Here is a 23,433-nt window from a genome sequence, read left to right as displayed (position 1 = left end):
AAATACGACTTGCACGTCCTACATCCATTGAATCTGTTTTTTTTTTATTACAATTACAAGCCGAAAGTTGATGAATTTTATAGTTGGGGAATATCAAATGACTCACGGTATAGGATCATTCAGAGGTGAGAGAAGAAAAAAAAATTCACTCAACAATAATCTCGATCACAAATGGCTAGACTCAGATCAGATCTCCGTAGTGAAGATTTTTCATTGATGTCACTCATACACTAAGTAAAATACACTGGATATGGATTTTGCAGTGAGTCACGTGTTGGGTATATATATATATATATGATATACATTGATGTAATAAAATGCAAAAACGTGTTAGAATAATAACGATGACAAAACAATTGTCTAGCCAAGCGTGACACATGGCACATTACGAATAATCTATTGCAACGAGAAGCGTCCTGAAAAAACGCGGACAATGCCGACGCCAATCTCGTTCCGCATTAATTCACCGATCCATCGAATTATCGAGATGTACGCGTTTTTTTCCCAACGATCCCGGCGATCGATATGGCGTTTCAATTAAAAACACACGTCACGTGGCTCGACGGCCACCGTGAGGGGGATCAGAGAGAGAGAGAGAAGAAAAAAATCCCAAGTGTGAACTCTGTACTCGAGTAAAAAGTCTTTGTGTATGCGCACACGGAAGCTGAATCACCTGCCGATCAAACTACAACTGGTAGTTGGGTCACCTGAGGGATTTGACGACGTATTTTCGAGGCTGTATATAGAAAGAAATGATCTCGTTGCGCATACGTAATCGATACCACTGCATAGCGAATGCACCGCGTGAAAAATCTCTCCAAGCAGTATGCAAATTATCAGTCTGTCAAGCTCCCCATTCGACGGAACCCTCTGATTGATGATTGCGAGCATCGAGTTATCAATTGAGATGTTGCATCGGTGGCTTTCAATCCCTCGACGCAATTTGTCATGAATATTTTGGTGGAGCCCCTGTTTTCTTTTTTTTGATCTGATCTCTGTGATCTTGAGAAAAAAAAAAAAAAAAACGTAATACTTCGACTTACATACAACACATAATCCAAGGCATACAGCGTAATTCCACTGGTGTGTAGCTTTTAAAGATTTTTTTATAACGTACGTTTGCGTTGGACAACGATAAATCGCACATGTGAGGTCTCTCTTCGCCCTTGTATGTTTTTACAATGCCTGTGAAATGTGATGAAATTTGTCAATAATTGAGAGCCTGAGGGCCTGTATAACCTGCGTGTAGCACACATCAAGTGACTTATGCATGAGGACACCAGTGAATTCATATACAATCCGGTCGTTATTACAGCGTCAGTGAATGAATAATGTAGAATAAATAAATATAAAATAAAATATAAAAATATGCGAGAGGAGGAAAAAAGAGAGACGAGGCAGGGAGATATGGGATACGTAGGCTTGTATCAGACATCTCGCGAGCACCAGTGCGTCATAATAGACTCCCATCAAGAGTATGGAGTATAGGGCAGATACGATCTATATATACGCGCTTCTTCGCACTATTACGCAAGTCTTTCTCGCTCCTGCATCGGTAGCTGGGTTTATATATAGCCACGCGTTTGATGCGCCCTTGCACTTGTCGCGTTTCCATCTTTTCTTCCAGCCTCTTCTTCGTTTTTTGTTTCACTTCCGAGGCAATTTACCTGGAACAGATGTACGTACGTCCCGAGATGCGATAATCAATCTCTGCGTGGAGTAAAATTTTTTTTCCCCGTCTCCGGTCGGTGGTCGATCGTTTACTTTCAGCTTGACCGAGCGGACGCTTGGTTTTGAAATGACAATCAACGGCTCAGCTATACAGAATATTGGCTGATGAAAAATTCATGCCCAGAAGCTGCGAAGGAAAAGAAAGAAAAATCTCTCGGATGATAATCGCTCGCTTCGTTTTCATTGTCTCGGATTTCTGTATTAAAATTTAACAACTTGCACAAATTTAATGAATAAATCATAAAACGCGCTGTAGAGCAATTAAAAATTTAATCTAAAATTAAAACGCGATTGCACCTTATTACGATAATGCATAAAATTTTAATACTAATGTTTTGCAAGTGGTGCAACAATAAAAGATAACGTTTTTGTGTTGCGATGAAACGTTGCGAAAAGTCCTGTGCATTATTCTTCATCATAAAGGTAGGAGGCATCATGGAAAATGTACAAAAATTTCATTGACGTTCAATCATTTAGAAAGGGTATAAATATCAAGAAGTGTCATCGTGGTATTTCTCGACACTGTCTCATACACCAAACTGTATTGTTATTGAGGGAGGAAAAAAATGTCCACGCCATTAAAACGTGTTTACGAATTAGAGGCCCTCTAATGTACACATTCAGGCATATTCTTGAGTAAACGAATGAAAGCTCAAACGGTGGACGTTTAACGATCTGTTGCACTGCACGCACATCACGAGGAGGAGGACAAAGTCGTATAATATTAATCGCACGCGAGAAGCTCGGCCGTAGCGCCGGTGCTTATTTTTCTTCTTCTTCTCCCGACGGTGGTGTTGCTTATGTAATTACCTTCAATTATACGGAACAGTCGATTTGTTTTACACGCCGCAAGTGTATAGGTACCCGCGCGCATATTATATATACACATACACACTTACCCGTTAAAATTGCACCGGCAAACCTTGGCGCGACGAGATTTTGTTTTCATGAATTTTTGGTGCCCCGTCCCGGTAGGTATCTGTTTGCTCATTTTGCAACGAATCGAAATTAATTCAGACATCGTTGGTTTGATTGCTTCTTCTTCTTTTGAACTGCACCCACACGTATATGTTATGTAAGCAGGTACCGTTTTTGTCTTTGTAAGGATCGGGTGAAATGGATAAACTCTCATATACATCGATTTTCCAGCTTGGCCATGAGGAGCACTGTCTATTTCGCAAAAAAAAGCTCATGCGTTTCTTCGCCTGCATAAATACCGAGAAAAAAAACGCGAGATCCCCGTCGCTGATACGGCATTGTAAATGCGGGTGCGAACGCAGCCATCTGCTGAGACGCATTAGCTATACTCTTAATGAGCTTGAAACTCGAGCTCTTGATTTCATCACTTAAAAACTTGTCAAACTGATTGCGCGATTTTTGTACAAATATATACGAGAAACGCTTTTTCAAAGAGTGTAAGATTTTTGTGCCGCACTTGATTGTCGGGAAGTTGAATGGTTTGTTATTCACCGCGTGGCGGCTAACCACCGGTATAGTATTTCCATTGAGAGGAAAAACAAAAAAAAAATCAAAAGGCCTTCGATGCGAACCGATAGGTGTGCACTGAAAACGTACACACGCACGTGATAAAACAGCACCTGCCAGCAGCAATTTAATCCAATTTAAAGAGCGGTAGCGAACGCGGTACGTACGGCGGGCGCTCCACATAAAGCAGCCGTAGCCTTTCAGGGAAAGCAAAACAGACCAAGAATGCCGGGAAAAATCGTATCGGAGATACCGATCCAACTGGGGCAGAGCTGACTCGCGCTGCATAACCACCTACTTTGGCGCGGCGAGGAAGTGTACAAGGTATATAACATACATCGGGAGGCGTACGGGTAAAGCGTGCGATTCGCCCGTGATTACACGGCCCTGTTAATTTACCGTTCGCCAATGAAAAATTAAGTCCATCGTAGGTAAATCGAGACTTCTTCCTTTATACACCGCAAAATATTATAAACATACCTATACGTACAGTGTAAAATCTTCCGACGACATTTTTCACTCTAGTTCAAAATGCCGAGAGCAGCGAATATTATATTTTTTATATAAAAAAAAAAAGAGAGAGAGAGAGAGAGGGGCGACCGCTGCCATACAGTTGCCACTGGATGGCCATCAGAGTAAAAGCGTGAAATTACCGGGGTAAAATTACCTACCCAACCACTTTTCTCCTATATATCCTCTACTTACTTTAGGCAACGGTGAGCTCCACGAAAATTGCACGTGCCCGGTGCTGCGTGGTGGAGCACGTGTATATATATATATGCGACATCGCCTATATGGCTAGCTACAAGGCTACTTCGCCTCAGTTGCATGCTCCACCTGACTGACGTACCTACTTATATATACCTACCTAGGTATACCTACGAGACGAACGCGCGTGTTCCCGAGTATGTATATACAATATAAGTAGCTATGCCACTGCTTTTCTCTGCCCGAGCTTCTCTCTCAATTTCTCGCTGCGGTAGCGCGTGCGACGCGCCCGCTATCCTTTTTCTCACGTTTTTTTTTTTTTTCTTCTCCTTTCTCTCCCGCAAGTACTATACTATTCGTTGTTTGCAAACCTACACTGACGCATGACCTTTGGGCAAATTTGATGAAATAATGTGTTTGGATCAGAGTAAATAGGGTCAAGAAAAATTGAAATCACGTAACAGCCCATATTGGCTCCTCGAAAGGCGTAAGGGAGCGAGCGGTAAAAAAAAAAAAAAAAAAAAAAGAAAAAGAAAAAAGAAAAGGTTCAATAACGTAACATCCCGCTCGTACAGAGAGCAAGAAAAGCTTTTCCGCGTCGAATGAATCATTCGATCGGTCACTTAGTAAGTAGGTATATTGTTCACCGGTGAGCCGCTTTGTAGATGTATATTTGAAACGTGAGCGAGCCTATAGGTACACATTACTACGATCGGTTCTACGGAAAGGTAGCCGGCTCTCTCTGAAAAAGTCATCAAGATATACATATATACTTACACCTATATTCTTATGCCGAGCTTATCTCGGTGAACACACAACTATACACCGGTGGTGTTTCCATCCACACACGCGGCTCATCCAACCGGGCTGTATACACATTCGAGCAAGAAATCGCCAACTGCAGGTATATATATATATATATGTAAAATAAAAGACGGTAGACAGACTGCAGGCTATACCTGCCCCTCGGTTTTAGCAAAAACTCGCCTAACGCGTGCCTCGGCGCTGCAACTTGCACTTAACACCTGGCACATAGGTAGGTAGGTAGGTAGGGTATAGGGTATACTGACGATTCCGCCGGCGTTGTTTCTCTGCAGCCGCTGCTCGCGTCTCTTTAAGGTATATAACATATCCAAGGCGATGCATAGTGCTTGCCCGTGCTCTTTTACCCGTATGTAGGTATCCCATACCCCATTGAATTGACGGAAAAAACGGACGGCCTCCCATCAGGATTAGTTTCCTTTTTTTGCCTCTCTATATGTATATATGCCTTACCGCATCTCTTCGCCCGATAGCTCTACATGCATGTGCACGTGTGTGTACTTACACATTTGTGAGGTGCGAGCGCTCGCTCGAGTGTTTGTATAGTTCTTACAACGTACAATGTGGTGCTGATGGGCAAAACACCGAGCAAAACGCTGCACACGTTGCGCTCGGCGATTTCCGTAAAAGTCCGCTGTATATGCACCAACACTCGAGAAAGAGAGAGCAGCACCTCGCGGTGTTGGTTGGCGGTGCATAAGTACAACTGCAGCGGTGTGTGTCTTATCTCATGATATACCATAACTGTCTTGCATATATACGTTAACTGCAAAAGGTATTGTTCGCTGCTTCTACCGACGCACTCGACCTGTTTTTATATATACTTATTACGTTGTAACATGCACATGTCCGATCCGTTCCATAATTTTATTCTCAAAGATGCGTACGTTGCTTACTTTATTTCATATGCTGCATGTATAGGAGATACCCACCTATATCGTGGAAAAGCACGCCATCAGTCGCGCATGTATTGTAAAGGGTGCGATTAATTTGTCAAATTTCGATGAAGCATTTTTTTTTTTTTTTAACTATCAGCTGTTACAAAAAAAAAAATATAAAAAATGACCTTTCGTCGAAGCTGCACATGCCAGTGAGCGTTGTTTGAAGCTCATGTATAGATTGACGATGTCGCTAAATTGGATTATTTTGCCTTTTGGTGCGAGATCGTTGATGTCTGTGTCAACTCCTCCGTAGTGATGCTCTACAACGCTTGAATCTCTAAGGATATTCTTTAAAAAACAAATAATAATAAAATGGTGATGAGTATCGTGAATATATATATATGATGGCACGTAATTAACAGACAAGATTTTTCATTATAGTTGCACAATGAATCACTAGTAAATAATATATGTGCCACACAGGTATCTGTAATTATGATGATTAGTGAGTTTGAATGGGCGCAGCAAGTAAACATCACACACACACACACATAAGACTGGAGTAGTAGTAGGACTTTTACAACTTGGCCTTACACTCAATTAAGCCGTAACAAATTATAACATTATCCCGAAAGAAAGTGTTAAGTATATATTTTTCTTTCTCCCCATTCGCGTTTAATGTCTTTGTTTCTAGTTCTTTTTTTTCGATTATGGTAATGGTATACCCGTTAGTTCCAGCCGTTAAGCACCTAATCTTTGCATTTAACTACCTAACGCCGGGCTCGCGTATACAGATTTCGAGCGCTTTACAACTGCTCACATACATATATGTATACCATACATAAAGCGATATTCATTCACTGACAATGTGACCACAAATATGCACGAATTTTGCAATTTTTCGACGACATCGAGGACGCGTATATTTATTTATGTAGTTAAACATATATAGTTGAGGTACCGACAGGACGTGGCACGTAACAATACGCGGTTGACACGCACGAATGACATCAGAGGTCGCGTCGCGATTTTTATGAAAAAAAAAAAACAATGTATATATTGTACGGGCTCCCACTGCGGGACTTCCGATGCGAGCTTTTCACCGAATTGTCGAGTGTATACCTTTATTATATACTATATGAATAATAACCGTTGGCCAGCGGGGAGAAAAAAGAAAAAGGAGGAATGACGATGCGCCCGCTGCTCCAAATTGGGCTATTCAGCGGGAGCATTCAGTGCGTATCAGTCGCGACGACGAGCGAGTAGAAGAAAAAGGAGGAGGGGGGGGGAGGAGTGGAAAAAAAGTAGCACGGCACAATCTAAAGATATAGTCGCATGAGAAAATTGTCGAGGGCGAGCGGGACATCTCGCGCGTAAAGACAATCGAGGATGGCCGAGGGTCTCCACGCTGATGCGGAGAGCACAATGTGTATTGTATGGGGGCAGGCCATGGTATATGGGATAGTCGTCGACGATGGTCGCCGGGGCGCTTGACCACGAAGCCGAGGAGGAGCGAGAGTGACTCAAGGGGACGAGGAAGTACGCACTGCTGCTTCGCGTGCCTCCTACCTATGCCCACTTCTTTGTAATCTTTCTATATTCTCGGGCATGCATCGTTGGATCGTCATTTCGTCGAGTGGAATGATTCCACCGATGCGCGCATACGTCAAACTGTACGTACAAACGTATTTACCCTAATGGTTGGCTCAATTTTTTTTTTTTTTCATTGTCCGGCACCGTTCACTTATTGCTTCACTTTTCGCGGGGAAAAAAATTGTACCAAGAGGACGTAATGTCATTCGGTAGACCCACTGTTGTCCCATTAGGCTGTAAGTGCTTATATTGACCTCGTCAGTATAATATTTACACCGGTTTGAAAAACAAGGAAAAAAAAAAAATGATTCCAGTTAGTGATTTTTGAAAAAGTGCTGGAGAAAAAAGAGTAATGATCGGTAACCGATGTCACGCGCTACGGTGTGCAAAAGTAGTCGCATAGGTAATGGCACTATAATGACAGATCGGCTTGGACGGTCAGTCGGACGGATGGGCAGTAGATGTACATAAAACACATGGGTAAAATCCTATGATAGACTGACTCTGTTGGCTGCATACATTACACGAAGAACAGAGAACTAAGCGGGTAAAAGTCAGAGAGAGAGAGAGTCAGCCCAGCGTGACGAAGGAGCGTATATATACAACAGCGAGGTGTACATCCCTCCCGTCTTTGGAGGACGTAACGTTACGCGCGGAAACCAGCATGGGAATCGACCTGAGCCCACGGCCTCCGTCGCTGCTTCTCCTCCCGATGCCATTAATTACAGGCTGCCCGAGCACGTTAACATGCGTGCTTGCTCGCTGGGCTGAGGAGTCATCGCCGCCGCCGAGCCCTCCGTTCGCCCAGGACTGATGCATGCACCGCACGACGAGAGAGAGGAGTAGCCCCCGAGCTTTCGCGCCAGATGCATTTTTTTCCGTTTCTCCTTCGCTTTCTGGCCTTTTTTTTTTTTTTCTTTTTTCTTCTTTTTTTTTTTTTTTTTTTTGATGATGCTCGCTTCGCGAGTCTCTTTCTGCCGTGCGGTTTTTGACTTCCGCGCGGGGACGATGGTCTCGTGGCCCTCTGTCGTTTCTCTTTTCTCCCTTACAAAGGCAATTCGTATTCACTTACACCGATACGTGCATTATGGCTTTTCCTACAGGACCATAACAATAGTGTGACGTACACCCACCTTTTGGACATACCCATACTGCGGTCGATCATTTTGCGTATACTTGTTGGTTTTTTTTCAATGCTGCAGCGTATGCACAATAGATAAGTGTAGTGGCCGCCTCGCGTATACAGTATCAATATCAGAGTCAGTTGCTGTGTCACCGTCACTGGTCATTTTAGGCCATTATGGGGTATCAATATTGATGAATCAATTTCTTGTATCTGGACATACATCTTACACAGTACTGTCAGCCGAAGTGTGTTTTATTATAGAACTATACAACACTCACAAGTAGGTATGTCAGAAACTGAAAGCACACGACATAACGCACCGTGCTGTAATGGAGCTCTATGTGAATGTGAACAATATGGGATATATAGAAGGAGGAAAAGTGGAAGTCATAGTCATAACGGCAGCAACAATAATGGGTAATAATGTGTATATATATATATAAACGACACTGAGCGGCAACACAAAAGAAGAGTAGAGTGTGAGACACACTACGCGTATACGATAAAAAAAGTATGGTGTGTAGGCGATTGTACGAGAGGCAGGGCCGGCATTCCGGGCTTCGTTGCATGGTAGATACAAATATATATACACGTGTACAAGTACCGCCTGGCCATTGTGGGCTGCGAGGCCTTGCCTATTGGAGCTGTTATAGGTATACGTGCCTCAACTGGCAACTGTTTGACACACAAGTAGTACTGCTTTAGCGTTTGCCCTTCGATTTCAGCGAGCTTTCGGTTTCTTTCGCTCATCCCGCGTGCTTGAGAGCTCAAATTTGTCCAACATACCTACCTGTAGCTACTGTATCATCTAGACAGTTCCGAGTCAGGATAAGAGTTGAGAAGGATGAGCAAGGGAAAAAAAAATCCACGAAAAATATACAAGTTGGGGAGGAAAAATGGTCCGCTGTTGGTCATCACCGCAAAACGGGGACTTGAAGTGTTGATGTCACATAGGTGTCCGTAAGGTGACGTTTGTGCGTATACATATTTATACACCTATACCATTTGCGTTGCAGCGATGAAAATGCTGCAGGAGGAAAACTCGACTAGAGATGTTCCGTGATGGTATATGGTCACAGTGGTCCACCATTGTCCTTTCTTCGTTGCTAACATCTCGTGAACATCCCACACGAAGGGGGTATCGCCGGTGCGTTTCTTTTGTACTTGCACTCGTGAATCATCATCATCATCATCATCAAAACAACTAAGCACGACAATTCACGTATTGAAATATTAATTTACTTACAGTTGGATCAGTACAAACGAATAACGAGCCATTGGCGTATCTATACCGTAATCGCAGCTATATGTTGTCATTGAAGCCTAAATGACGGGTGACGAAAAAACCCCATGTCTCACGTTAAGGGGGAGAGATCGCGCGCACAAAGAAAAATAATAAAAGACCAGCGCGCTAACCAAACGGGCTAACTCGATTTGGACGTCGTATATATATATATAGCCCATACCTGTATTGTACGTATTTTTATGTATGTATACGCGCATGATGAGTGCACAATAGAGTGTGCGGCTGCAACAGGCGCGTCAACAGAATCAGCAGGGGCACCGTTTTCTCAGCGAGCTATCGCCAAGTAAGACGTGTAATGTACGTATATATAGAGACCCCCCCCCACCTACGATACGATCCGGGGGGGCAGTGCCCCGCAGGTGTTCGCTTACGTCACTTTGTATATCATCACCACACGTGGTTATTGGGCGCACGCGTGTATAAGTATGATATGGTACAGGTACGTGATATTACCAACTATACGGAGCTACCGCATCATATTTACAATACATACGTGTGTACACCCGTGCCACGTAGATTATTGGACCGTTTACATAATTATACCAAATATAATATAATACCGGAGAAAAGCTCCGCGGGTTATTTTCCCCCTTATTCTTTCCAACTTGCCCCGCGCGATGTAGTATTATGTAGTATCACTTACATCCCCGTACCATCAGCCAAGAGGGGCGTCCTTTTTTATTTGGGTTCGGTATACTGATTCTTTGCACTGTACAGGGTACAGGTTATACAATTCAGATCGAAGCAAACAAGATCTCGCTGCATCAGGGTGTATGCATTTACCGATAATCGACCGGTGATTGTGCAACCGAGCCGGGGTAAGGGTGTAAGCGCTCCGTCATTTTCCATATTACTTGAACATTGTACGAGCTGTTGGAAAAGTAGCAAAAATTCTTGTGGAAATTCAGCAAATCGTATGGAAAAATATTGAAATGTTATTCCACGCGCTGCTCCTATCCGTGGTTATATACCCTCGATTTAACGCTCGTTGCAAAAGACGGAGGTATTTGCATGCACCGGAGTCAAAACTGCCGCGAGCGAGTTACAAAACTACACCTTGTATCCACGCGCCACTCCAGAGTATCGTAATCCTAGACTATACGTATAGGAAAAGGGGAGGGACAAACGTAGGCGTATTTACAACAAAGTTAGTTACACAAAAATTTAATTTTCTCATTTCCCTCCTTCCCCGGGAATTTATATAAAGCACGGGAGCAGCGTATAGAAAATCGTGCAAAGCTCCGGCCGGTGAGCGTCACCGTAAATATAGATGAATTCCTAGATTCTCTCTCTCTCTTTCTCTGCTCTCATGAATATTAAAGTCTCCTCCCTCTGCTCGCAGCAGCAGCTCGTACATTTTGTGTATAGGCATACCAACCTGCATCAATCTCTCGTATTTTATATTTTCATTTAATACCGCGGGCGACGCTGGCTGCCGTTCCTCATTGAGTATGCATCAGTGGCGATCGACAGCACCGGCCGCCCGTCGAATGCATTTTCGCCCGAAGCCGCGCCTCCTTCCTCCCTATATATTTTCTCTCTCTCTCTGTGTGTGTGTATGTATGGTGGATACACACACACACACACCCCTACATCTTGGTGTACAATCCATCCATGTATACGTACTTACGTGTATACGTGTATAGCTGCCTGCTTTCGGCTTTACTCGTCGAGGCCTCTTTATTCTATACTGCTCGCTTTGTGTCGCGAGCCTCGTTACCATTGATGATTTTGCCAAAGAAGAAGTGACCTACGGAATGCATAATCCTTGGCTCGCACGTCCCTCTTTTCTCTCTTCCTATTATGTGTAACATGTACATATTCACGTGGTATCAGAGTTGGCTCCTTATATTATAAAGATCGGCAAAAATGCAGACAAGGAAAAACGAGCATGAGATTTTACGTGAATTATAATTATACTATGTGTGTGTATATATATATATACCTTGTACGGTTTTGTACTACTTTTTCGACACCCTGGAATTTAATTTACATATCTCGGTGGTTTATCAAAGTTTATCTGCGCCTGTACGCGGTCGTTGATTTTTATATTTCCCATCATCTTCGATAAATATATAAAAAAAAAAAAAAAAAAGCCTCCTTCCACCCCCGAGCCCAACCTCCTACGCGTAGATTCTAATTCTCGGATACGCGATAAGTATATGTACCGAATCGCACCGTTTCTTTTGCTATAGCAACAGGTGCCGGCGAGTCCTATGTGGATACGTTGTATACTGATACGGAGGAACTATACTTTATTTGGCGCCCACGCCTCGTCTCGAGGGTCCGCATCATGCTCCTGTGAAAAAAAAAAAAAAAAAAACCTAATCGTTTTTCCCGATCTGTGTGTATTATGCATGTAGGTTACATATATAATATATACCGTAGGGAGCAGGATAGGTGCATCGTGGATAAAAAAAAGATATAAATCAAATGCAAAAATGTTGCTGCTAGCGTGCGTGTGACATAATGTATATATCTCGTTGGACTCGGTGCTCGTAAATAATGGAAAATGAAGATTTGACTATAGTAGCGCGGGCGTCCGTGGAAAATCGGTGCAGCGATCAATTTATTATTGTATACCTACCTATAGGATTTATTGACGGAGCAGTGACAAAAACGTGCGAACAAGCGCCAGAGCTCCTCCATCCGATGATAAATATCGACAACTCCGCGACGGGGGGAGGGGGGGAGAAGGAATAAAAAGGAAGAAAGAAGGAGGGGAAAAAAAGAAGAGCAACGCGAGTACGCAGCGGTGGCTCTCTCCGGGATCGCCTTTGTCGGTCTTTCTTTTTCATCGGACAATTAGCCAAAGATTTACTTGATGCAACATAACATGCCTCACGACCCCCTTTACCCCCCACCCCACCCTCCTGTATAGCGACTCTTACTGTATGTACAGTGAGCAGGTGCGTGATATATTGTTGTGTGCCTACACGTACCTGTATACGTACGGACAGCCGAGCAGGCATTTAAAATTTCCGCTGATTGATGAGCAAGTTGTTGTTCTTTTTTTTTTTTTTTGTTTCTTCCCCTGCTTCCTCCTCGATCGCAACCCGAGCATATATATACCTGATGTACTCCTTGTGTTTTCGAGAGCGCCTTGTATAATAATCCGCGCTTACGGTAGCAGCTATACGCATAAACAAGTAAGTTTACACGTGGTATATACACATATAGACCAGGATAAATTTTTCGTAATTTATCACCTCTACGGAGACGCGGGCGCTTTTGTTCTCCCCCCCTCCCTCCTTCCTCAGTGTATATATAACTGCTACCTGTGGTACATAGTGTCCAGGCTCCGTTATTAATCCGTTACAAGCATATATATTTATGTACCTACAAACGTAATTTACAGAGGGCTAGAGGTCGATGTAAAAATGTAGCTCCATTAAATAACACAATCATGTATATAGTTTGAAATGCGGTAAATTTTGTGTAAAAAGCATTGAATTTCTCAATCACGGGACGCGTCTCCTTCCCTCCTTTTGTTTTTTCTTGCAGCCACCCCTCGACAGCGAGAGGGAAAATAAAGAAAGAAAGCCGTGGATGGAGTCGCGACTCGATTAACGCGGTCGTACAATGCAGCTGCACATGATACACCTATTATAATAAAACGAATTCCCCTGCTATACCTGCTGCATGCACACATACACACACGTTGTGCTTACTGCAGCGGAGGCGCTCTTCTTCCTCTTTTGAGGTTTGGCGAACCTGCGCCGTGTAGTCGTATAATGAACTCGTTTTGACATGACGCCCCGGCATCACTTCTCCAGCCTCCCCCGTCTCGGGCCTTTTTTAAGTTTTTTGTTTTGTTACCTCGAGAGGAGCAGTGGCGGCATCACCACCACCAACGGCGTCCTTCTTGCCGTCGTCATCTCCGTGCTGCTCCTTTTGTTCATCCTTTCATTATATACATTGCCTCTCTTCCCCGCTCGCGGAATATACACGCACACACACGATGCCAGAGTATATAGGTACACACGCTCTTGCACAAAGAGAGGCGAGCGAGGGCCCCCAGACTTAGTTGATTAAAATAACTGTAAAGGCTTTTGATTGACGTATCAGCGGGCAAAAAAGCGCCCGCTCGCGAGAACAGAGTCTCTCTCTCTCTCGCTCGCTCGCCTGCAGAACGCAATACTCCCCGGGCGATTACGCAACCCAGGCTCGAGATACATATATACATCCTCTCTCTCTCTCTCTCTCTTTCTTTCTTCTATTTCGCAAGTCGCACAAACCTCGCCATCTCTCTTTATCTCTATCCGAGAGTATCTTTCGCCTGGCTTTTCTTTTCTTTCTTTTTTTCTTTTTTTTTTGTTTTTCATCAAGTTGTGAAGTTCCTGCGCGCTATACCGTTTAATTAAACATGTTGCTGTTGCAGTTTTGTGCGGGTGGGGGGGACATAAGAAGACGAAGAGCCAGACAAAGTTGCTGCAGCCACGACGTGTATACAATATTTTATTTTCTTGCTTACCTATATGTGTGTAGGAAAATAATGAGCAATTTTTTATCGCCCCTCGAATGCTATATCACAATGCGAGATAATCCGCGAGGATTCCGCGAAGCTTTACGTAACGACGCTTTCCTTGAAAAAAAAAAAAAAAAATTGTTTCACGTACTAAAAATCGGTATAGTATACTTAATTCCGTCGATTCAAGCGCAAGCACCTACAGCACAACGAGCACACAAGTGTACATGCATTTTCCTACGTACTCGGAAATTCAGTCGGCGATGACACGGCACATCATGACGATCGATAGCCTGTAATTTAGAAACAAGCGCGAGCATATATATGCACATTGGCTACGAGGTATATAAGGGGCGGCGAGCAGAGAGAGAAAAAAAACTCGCGAGAGGAATAATAGAGGCTGTAGCGCGATCATGGAAAATCCAGCGGGAACCAACCAAAGCCAACTTCCTCCCTCCTGCCTCTCTCCTCCCGCGTTTTATTCACTCTGCCGTTGTTGTGCCGCTGTGCGTACACCTACTTATTGGTTTTTTTTTTTGCTCTTTTTCATATAGATGCCGGCACATATATACACTTATGCCAATTATATATCTCGCCACGAGAGCCTGCAGCACTTGTCCGCGGATACACACGCACGCGGGGAATAACTTACGTAACAAAAGCCAGCCTCGCGAGCTCACGTGCATTGCATTCACGGTGGGTATACGTGTCGCGCAGCCTATATATACACCAGGTTTGTATAGGCGCGAGTTGTGGGTCTAGTATAGCATATAGACTCTCTGCTGCCGATGATATGAAAAAAAAGCGAGCCTGCGATCGATTCCGTACACCTTGCGATAGGTGCACTGGGTATAGGTATTCGGTGCTACCGCTGTCACATAGGCATTGTCCATCTATCCTATACCTACATGTATACGCGCGAGAGCGAGCCATTGTTTGTTGCCCGTTGATGGTATCTGTGCTCCCGTGGACTTGTTGCTCTGACTGATTCTGTCTTATTGACTCGGTGAAATGCTTTGAGGAAGAAAAAAAAAAGAAAAACCTGTCCTCTTGCGTGAATTTTGTGCCCACGAGTACAATAGGTGTGCCTTGACTCGTTATTAAAGAATTCCATTTTTTCACAATAATATATTACTGTATTGAAGCTTAGCGTGGTAACTGCATTACAGAGAAAGAAATATCACTACGACTTTGTCAAATTTCTACATCCCAAAATCAATATAAAATATATATATATATTCTCATAGTTAAAATGATATTGACGATTGTGGTAACGATTTTGTTTTCGTCTGGTGTTTCAGGTGAAAATCTGGTTTCAAAACCGAAGGAGCAAGTACAAGAAGATGATGAAGGCGGCGCAGCAGGGGGGTGGAGGTGGTGGCCAGCACAGTCTACTCGCCGGAGGCGCAGCGCTGCCGGGCGGCCCCTCTCCACAACCCGGACAACCCGGTGGCCTCATGCAAGGAGGTAAGAACGACCCATCCATCCACCCACTCGTCCGATTCCTTTTCTTTTTCCATCTTCTCTCGCCCAAAGAAAAGAGAATGGAAAAAGAAAGAAAAAAAAAAAAAAACAAACTGTCGCCAACGAGCTTGCAAGCTCGGCAGTGACGGGAAAGATCGGCCGACTTACACTGATGGTAAGACTATTTCTTCAATGTTGCAGGAGGCGGGAGCTCGGTGTCGGGGAGCCCGACGACGGGCTACCTCGGGGGCATGGGTGGCGGTGCGGGCGGCCACACCCCGGCGAGTTCGAGTCCGGGCAGCGACATGTCGCCCCAGCACAACGAGAGCCCACCCGCGCCCGCCTGGCCTAGCGAGATGAAGCACCATCCGCACCCCCACGCGCCGCCCCACAGCCACCACCACCCCCACAGGCCCGACTACAATCCACCACCAGCGCCACCGCCGCCCCATCTCACCGGGTACATGCCCCAGTACTCCTGGTACCAGGCGGATCCCAACCCCGGATTACTCACGTAAGGTTATTATGCCCTCTTTGTGTTTGTTACGCCCCGCCATACCTTGTTTCCCCTTTGCACATCCTCTCCAGCCCCCCTGCTTCTTTCATCGTAGAGTAAATGGGAAAAATTGCACTTTCGATGTATTCAATGTCCTCTGGCGCGCGAATAAATTCCGTGCAAGGTGTATGTACGTCTAATGTGTGTTCAGGATGATATGTTGGGAAAATGATTTCGACTGCGGGGTAAAGCGAGCTTTTGCTCATTTTTCTGTTGCAGGGTGTGGCCGACGGTTTAACGAAGCCGGCTGTAATCCGGGACCATGGTTTAGACAAAGAAGGAGCCTCGAGAGACATGAACTTACTTAAAGAAAAGAAAAAAAAAAAAATGTTAAAAAAGAAATAAAAAACTTGGAAAAACGAGGGGGACGTTCGATGCGCAAACTCTCTCGGAGCTCCGTGTAAAAATATAGTGCACTCGGAGGAGAAGGAAAAGGCGATCACCGCGGGGTTGCTTCGGAGTCCGATGGCCAGCGACGACTTACGACGAGAGTTTCACCAGAGTCGAGCCGAAGCCAAGTGTTGATGATATACATAAATATAAATATATAAATAATGAAGGAAATAACAAAAAACTGAGCTTTACACTCCGACGATTCACCCACAACGGTGTTTCCTGCGTATGTTTTGTCCGTCGCGATTGTAAAGTTGTGATCTCGTGAATCGCGCATACTATATAGAGAAAAAAAAAAAAAAAAAAAAAAACTATGAAAAGTTTCAAAAATCAACGAGGCGGAATTAAACAGAAAAAAAAAAAACCCAGATTTTATTATAAGCATGTACATACATACCTAGATATATCCATACGTATATGTATATGTGTGTGTGTTTGTCTAACGAGAGTACACGTATGAATAAAAATAAACGGGAAACGACGTATTTATATATCGATATCGCGCCGATGCAGGACGTCGTCCGCCGAGCATTGCCAGGCAGGCATCGTATTGTACACATAGACGATATTACGTTAAATTATGAAAAAAATGTAGCGGCGGCTGGGGTATGGAAACAACACGCGAACGATACGATAACAACAAATGTCGCATCGGCCATGCACGCGGGAGCTGATGTCGCGTGTCGTCTCTCCAGTCGCGGAGTTTCTCAGCAAATTTTCCGAGAGCGGTATTATACGCGACAAAATGTACAAAAACGGAGCGCGACGAGGACTAAATGGAAAAAAAAAACCTTTTTTTTTTTTCTTCTTTCCAAGAGGTTTCAGGACTATACAGCGAGTGGCGACCGTCTCTCTCGTTTTTCCCTCTTGTCGTTTCTTTTTCTGCAGCTTTCCCCTCCTCCGACCCCCGTTTTTTCTCTGCCGGAGCGAGAGAGTTGTGTGTGTGTTGTTACGCGCGATACCGACGTGTGTATATGTATATATACGAAGTAGCAGCAGAAAAGGAAGAAATCACGTCACGGGGCCCGCGGTACAAGGAGAAAGGAGGAATGACACGCGGGAGCGAAAAAACGCCGGGGATTCCTTCTGCGAGGAGCGCGCGCGGCAAGAAAAGTTTCACGGGCCTTTTTACCTCGGTTTTGGTATTTCTTTCATTTCGCCCGCTGCAGTAATTTCTCCCCCCCCCCCCCTTCGTATACAGCCTCCCCAGTAGCGAGTGCTCGTTGCGCAACTCCCATTTTTACCTGCACACGTATATATACATAGGTACAACTCCTCCCCCCCCCCGCGTAGTCATTATTGCCGCGTACTAAATGTTACATTGTGCAGCTCGCCGAAAGTTGAAAAACGTTTTTCCCACCAGACGCGCCGCGGGCCAGAGGCGACGAACTTGCGCGCTTTGCGGAGGAGACGAGCGTTGCCACAGCGATGATTCATTCGCACGCGGCTCGTGACTGAAAAATGACAGAGAGAGAGAGAGAGAGGATTTTTTGAGGTAGCCACCGGCGTTGCGTCGCGTTCCGCAAAACTCCGTAATGATATTTTCGCGAGCTGGAGCTCTTTCTCCCCGCTTCGCACTTCATATCGTCCTCGTCGTGGCGAAACCCGAGTATTTGCAACTGTGAAAACAACAGAAAATAATATTCACCTTTTTTGGTAAAAAAAAAAAAAAAAAAAAAAAAATAATGTGAACGCGTGCGTGCAGCGTTGAGAGGGGAAACGGGAGGAGAGTCAGTGCAGGTACACGCCGACGAATATAACCGCCACTGACCCACATCCAAGCCTCGACAATGCTCGTGCATGCCTGCATGGCTTTCATGAGAACGGACTCTCCTCTTCCTCCTCCGGCGCTCCGATGGATCCTTGTCTTTTTTTTTTTTTTTTTTTCTTCCTTTCTTCTCTTCATCGCTGCTCCCCTTTTTCTTGCATTCCCCTCCCCCCCCCCTTTTACGACGCAGTTGGAGACAGAAATTGCTTCACCAAAATCCAACCACTACGCGGTATCGAGCTATCATATTCCGGAATCGAGTCGGGCAGCCGAGTGATTTTTCAAATAGACATATTAATAGCATGATAAGTAAATCGGGTGAGTGAGTCTGAGTGTAACAAATTGTACGTCTTCGTGAGAGTGTCGAGAGTCAGTGGAGCACGCCTACATCGGGGCCGCGTGATATTATATATTTCGGTGCAATAAATATAGTTAAACGAAAGAAAGGGCGATCCGTGATCGAAGACTCTGTAGTTCCTACAAGTGCGCGCGAGCGTGTGTTGCTTCATGCAAAAAAAAAAAAAAACAATTGTAAGAGAGATGCACCGAGAGAGAGAGGAGTTACGATTCGCGAGGCGAGGGGTGAAATAATGTGTAATGCAGAAGCGTCGAGGATCGAGTAGGAAATAAAACGTAGCGTTACTAGTTTCGGCGCTCGTCGACGAACAAATCGATTCGCGAGGCTCTCGGTTTTTCAACGAGCTACGTGTACATACACATATACATATACATATAAATATATATATATATATAAAACGCGAGCGCCGGGGCCCCACCCCGTTCTTTTCCCATCCCTTAGCCTCTTTTTAGCCCGTAAGTTGTAAGTGGATCTGTGTAAAATATAATATTGTGATAAGAATGTAAAAACAAAAAGAAAACAAAAATAAAAAACAAAAAGTTTAAGTAAAAATAGTGCATTGCGAAAAGTAGAGCGCATCATCGGTGGACACGCATTTTGGTTGTCGTTGCGAGTTAAATCGTCTATACTCGCGGGACGTGACGTAGGGAAGCCTGCCTTCCCGTTTATCGATCTTTTACGCGAAAGTGAGGAAAAATGTAACGAAACGAAAGAAACGGAGCCCCGTGTACGAAACGTAGATTACGACAAAAGCAAAAAACTAAAATACCTTAATTATGATTAATATTGTATAAAATATGAATAATATAAACTAATTAATTCAATTTAAAAATCAAGCCTTTTCTTTCAAACGACTCTTATCCGTACACCTTGGTATTCCTGTGTTATGTTGATAAAACATAATCAAATGGTTTATGCAGCACAGGTGAGTAAAAGACAATTTCAATATAAAATACTGTCAACGAGTTGAGGAAAAAGAAAAGAAAAAAAAAGGTAAAATTAGCAACTGGCGCTGAGCTCTTTTATTTTTTTCTTTGTTCAACACACGTCGCGCTACTGCTGAAGCTGCGACCGCCACCTGCCACTCTTACATATATAATACGTACCTCTACACGAGGACGCATATAGAGCGACTGCTCCACTTTTATGACTGTCTATATATTCCTATATCTTGCTCGTGCAGTCTCAACTGGGAGCACATGCATACATTTATAGCCGGCTAGTCGTCCATACGCGGTCGATCTCTCTATCTTGACGATCTTTCGTGTAGGGCAGTAGCAGGTATACCCATCACCGCATGGACATCTTATCGTCATTTCTTTTCTTACAACGAATTGTGCACCTTTTTTTTTTAGTGTCATTCGTAAATACATGATTTTAAAACGACATAGAATTGATTCATATGAAAAATCGTTAACTCTCGTCCTGCAGCGACAATATCGGCAGGGGATGCGACATCTGAAAATCTTACGAGACCACTCGTTTCCTCTCAACATCAGGTATCGCACAGGCCTATCGCAATCACCGGACAAGTTGGTGGAAGCACCACTGGAAATTCACGATACCCGATACTTATTGTTTGTAACGATCACGGAGTGCAACTCGTGGTTGGTGAGTTTTCGAGCAGCTACTTTAGCCACCTTTTTTTTTTGCCATCCCTTCAGCATCGTCGACGATTGACACACTTGCGCCAGGCAGCTATACGTATAATATATACGGGGATGGAAAAAAAAAGGCGATCGGTATAAGCGGTGCTTCCGGAATCATGCTCGGATAATCTCGGGCGTATACCCGTGTATCCCCTTAATCTGGAAAATCTTTGGGATCCGGGGGAAAAATCAAGCAAACAAGTGTCAAGTTGCAGGGCCCCGCGGATGAATGGAGACGCGCACGCACGTTTCCGACACATTGTCCACTTTACCCACTTGTGCAGGTTCTCCTCGGGGAAGCACACCATACAATGGGAAAGAGGAAGAAAAGACGTGGGTATAGGTACATGGAAGAAAACGAAGAGGCACTGCAGCGCCGAATAAACAGGCGGCAACGCACTCGACTGGTAATCTTTTGAAGGGTTCGTTGTGGTGATGCATATACAATACATTATCTACTCGCAACCGCTTCTTTGATGCCTCTGTGTATGCACATATATGTATATAAAACTCGGCTCGAGGGAGGCGCCTGTGCTTCCAGTCGAGAGGATCCCTCACTTTCTTCCTTGCCCATTGTGGCCTATTATTCCGACGCTTTGTGCCCCTGCCTCTCCTCCGCGCGTCTTTGTACATACCTTATATACCTACTCGGCGCCCCTTAACCCGAGAGGGATCCTTTTTCTCTCTCTCTGGCTTCTGTGCTGCGAATCTGTGTATATTATACTCGTGCTACATGTTTTTGGACCTTTCTTCTTTGTATCCTTTTTTTTTTTTTTTTTTTTTTTTTTTTTTTTCTAAAAGAGGAGTATTAGTTTACAAATCGTAACCGCGTATCGTTTTTACAGCGTGCGATGGCTTTTTTCATTGTGCGTGGGTCCGCGTGGCCAAAGATCGGTTTGACAAATTACTGCAGGTAGTCGTGAAAATCTGCATCGGTTGTTAAAATGAGTAAAATCGATTTAAATCTAAAATGGTGTATGTCCATGTGATTTTTGTTTATTTCCTTTCACCGCAGTCAAGCACCATCGTGAGTTGCAGGCACACTCAAGTATACATGTATAATATCAATGCAGGATCGGTTTCGCAAACAAACAGCCCTCGAGGAGTCGAAAATCGCCGAGCAACAGTACACCGCGAACAGGGTATATTACACGTATTATGTGTGGAAGAAAGAAAGAAAAATAATTGCATTACCGGCAGGGCTCGAGGGAGAAGCCACTTGTTCGCCACTTGGAAGTAGCCCTCCATCTCGGCGAGAGTCGAACAATGCCCTCGGATTTTGTGTAATCGGCGTTATCGCGGCGTGAGATCGAAAACCCCCTGCGGCCCTCTCTCGCCAAACGCTGTGTATACACACACGTGTAAGCGCATTCATACGTACGCGTGTATTATAATATATATATACACATGGGTTTTACTCTTGACTCGAGTCGAATCAACGACGACGCACAAACAATTAGTGTATTTAACCCACATAGCATTCGTCGTTTGAGAGGTGACGTTTCCGTTCGGATGCCCACCGTTCGTTCGGCTTGTAAATCACACGACAAAACCCTAATTGAGACAAATGCGTACAATATATATGTATACCTACACTCTCGAGCTTTTTTTTTTTTTTTTCACGGCCCCACGCGTATTTAGGTAAATATAATGTCATCCACGCGATCGTGATTTGAAGCGTCCATCGGAAGAACCATTCAATGGAATCCAAGGCGCTTCAATTACATCGACAACCCTTTACACCCTCATTACCATTGTTTCTTTTTTTTTAGAGTGACTTTGAGATTACCAAAGATCGAAGGAGTGGGGGGGGGGTGGGTTAAAAAAAAATACATAGTACGTCTACAATCGTGTCAAAGACGAAGATTGCGCTCCGTAAAGTAATTCCGAGGCGTAGCGTATCACCCAGGCAACATTTACGACGGAGAGAGATTCCCCGCTCGAGAGAAGCAATTATCACTTAACTCGAGTTACATTTATACCGTCGTGGTGGTGGACGCGCGTGAGACAATACCGAGCGGATGGAGTCGATGCTACTTGATTACATGCGTACCCGTAACGTATATGTATAGTTACGCGGTGGTTGGCCATCGAGCGACGAAGGACGGAGGAGGCGTACAACATTATACTTACTTGCTTATTTACAATTGTACTTTATACGCGTACACCAATGGCTTTTCAAGACGAGCCGTATGGCGACGGTCAAGTGATGATGATTTATCGAATGAACCCGGGTTAAAACCAGCTGGAAGTGTACGCGTATGCGATAAATATATTATGTAGCATACAACAGCGCGACGACTCCGATACATATATGTACCTATGTATACACAAATCTCAGACTTATAGTGGCCGTATGCGTATAGGTATATATTATATATTGAGCGCACTCTCGACGCCAAGTACATTAGATTAATATATACACGCGGATACGTGTACACACCAAGCTGTTGTTTATTAGCCTCAATGAACGCACGCCTTTGATTGTTCTGACAGCCCGACCCGAAATATTAACGCGTCAAAACACATTTTCCGATTATATCCATCAAGCAATTGGTACGACGATGTGATGCAATAAAAAAAAAAAAAAAAACCCAAGCTCCCCCGGTATGTATACCTCGAATGCGTGGTTGTGGCGCAGTCGACGGCGTAGTGGGGGGGTGAAGAGGGAGCCAAGCCCGTGGGAGGGAGACTAGCTCGCTCGAGAGGGAAGCTGGGAGCAACGAGGCCTCGAGAGCGCTGATGGGGGGGCAATTTGCGATTCCGTGCGGCCCGGCGACGACGGGAAGGGCGTGGCGAGGGAGACACCCTCACGCATGACGGGGTGGCTCGTTTGCACGGCATTGTCGGCTGCGACCCCTGCCTGACTGAGCTGCGCCGCCACCGCGACATCAACCCCTTCTCCCCCCCCCCCAAGTTCAGTCCGCCCATTGGAGAGAGAGAGAGAGAGAACTGCTGTACACTCTCCGAGCTGGCCTTTTTATCTGCTGCTTCTAGTGCGTTGGGGGCTTATTAATTTCAAATGCCGGTATATTCGTATATACTTACACGGCTCTCGCTGTGACTCATCGGGACGAAAACTGCGGTAGCTCATTTTTTTTTTTTTTTTTTTTTATCACGTGTCC

At 44.5% G+C, this 23,433-nt stretch overlaps 1 protein-coding gene across 3 annotated transcripts in view; it reads left to right on the top strand.

Moving 5' to 3' along the window:
• The window catches only part of Dll (homeotic protein distal-less), a 72,218-nt gene extending 54,143 nt beyond the window's left edge, over positions 1 to 18,075 (top strand). The window contains exons 3-5 of one of the 3 annotated variants that reach the window (XM_014347840.2): positions 15,422 to 15,587; positions 15,786 to 16,098; positions 16,360 to 18,075. In XM_014347840.2, the coding sequence (XP_014203326.1) occupies positions 15,422 to 15,587; positions 15,786 to 16,098; positions 16,360 to 16,378 (498 nt within the window). In that variant the 3' untranslated portion in view covers positions 16,379 to 18,075. Of the gene's footprint in view, positions 1 to 15,421; positions 15,588 to 15,764; positions 16,103 to 16,359 lie in introns of those variants that run through there. The other 2 variants (XM_014347838.2, XM_089590358.1) reach the window with 2 other exon arrangements.
• The last annotated feature ends 5,358 nt before the right edge of the window (positions 18,076 to 23,433 follow it).

Source organism: Copidosoma floridanum, unplaced genomic scaffold, assembly GCF_036245765.1.
Source record: "Copidosoma floridanum isolate Cflo_tuat_1 unplaced genomic scaffold, Cflo_Japanese_pri ptg000012l, whole genome shotgun sequence".
NCBI classification, from domain to species: domain Eukaryota; kingdom Metazoa; phylum Arthropoda; class Insecta; order Hymenoptera; family Encyrtidae; genus Copidosoma; species Copidosoma floridanum.
Note: the sequence above shows the minus strand (reverse complement) of the source record. Positions and strands in the feature narration are given on the sequence as shown.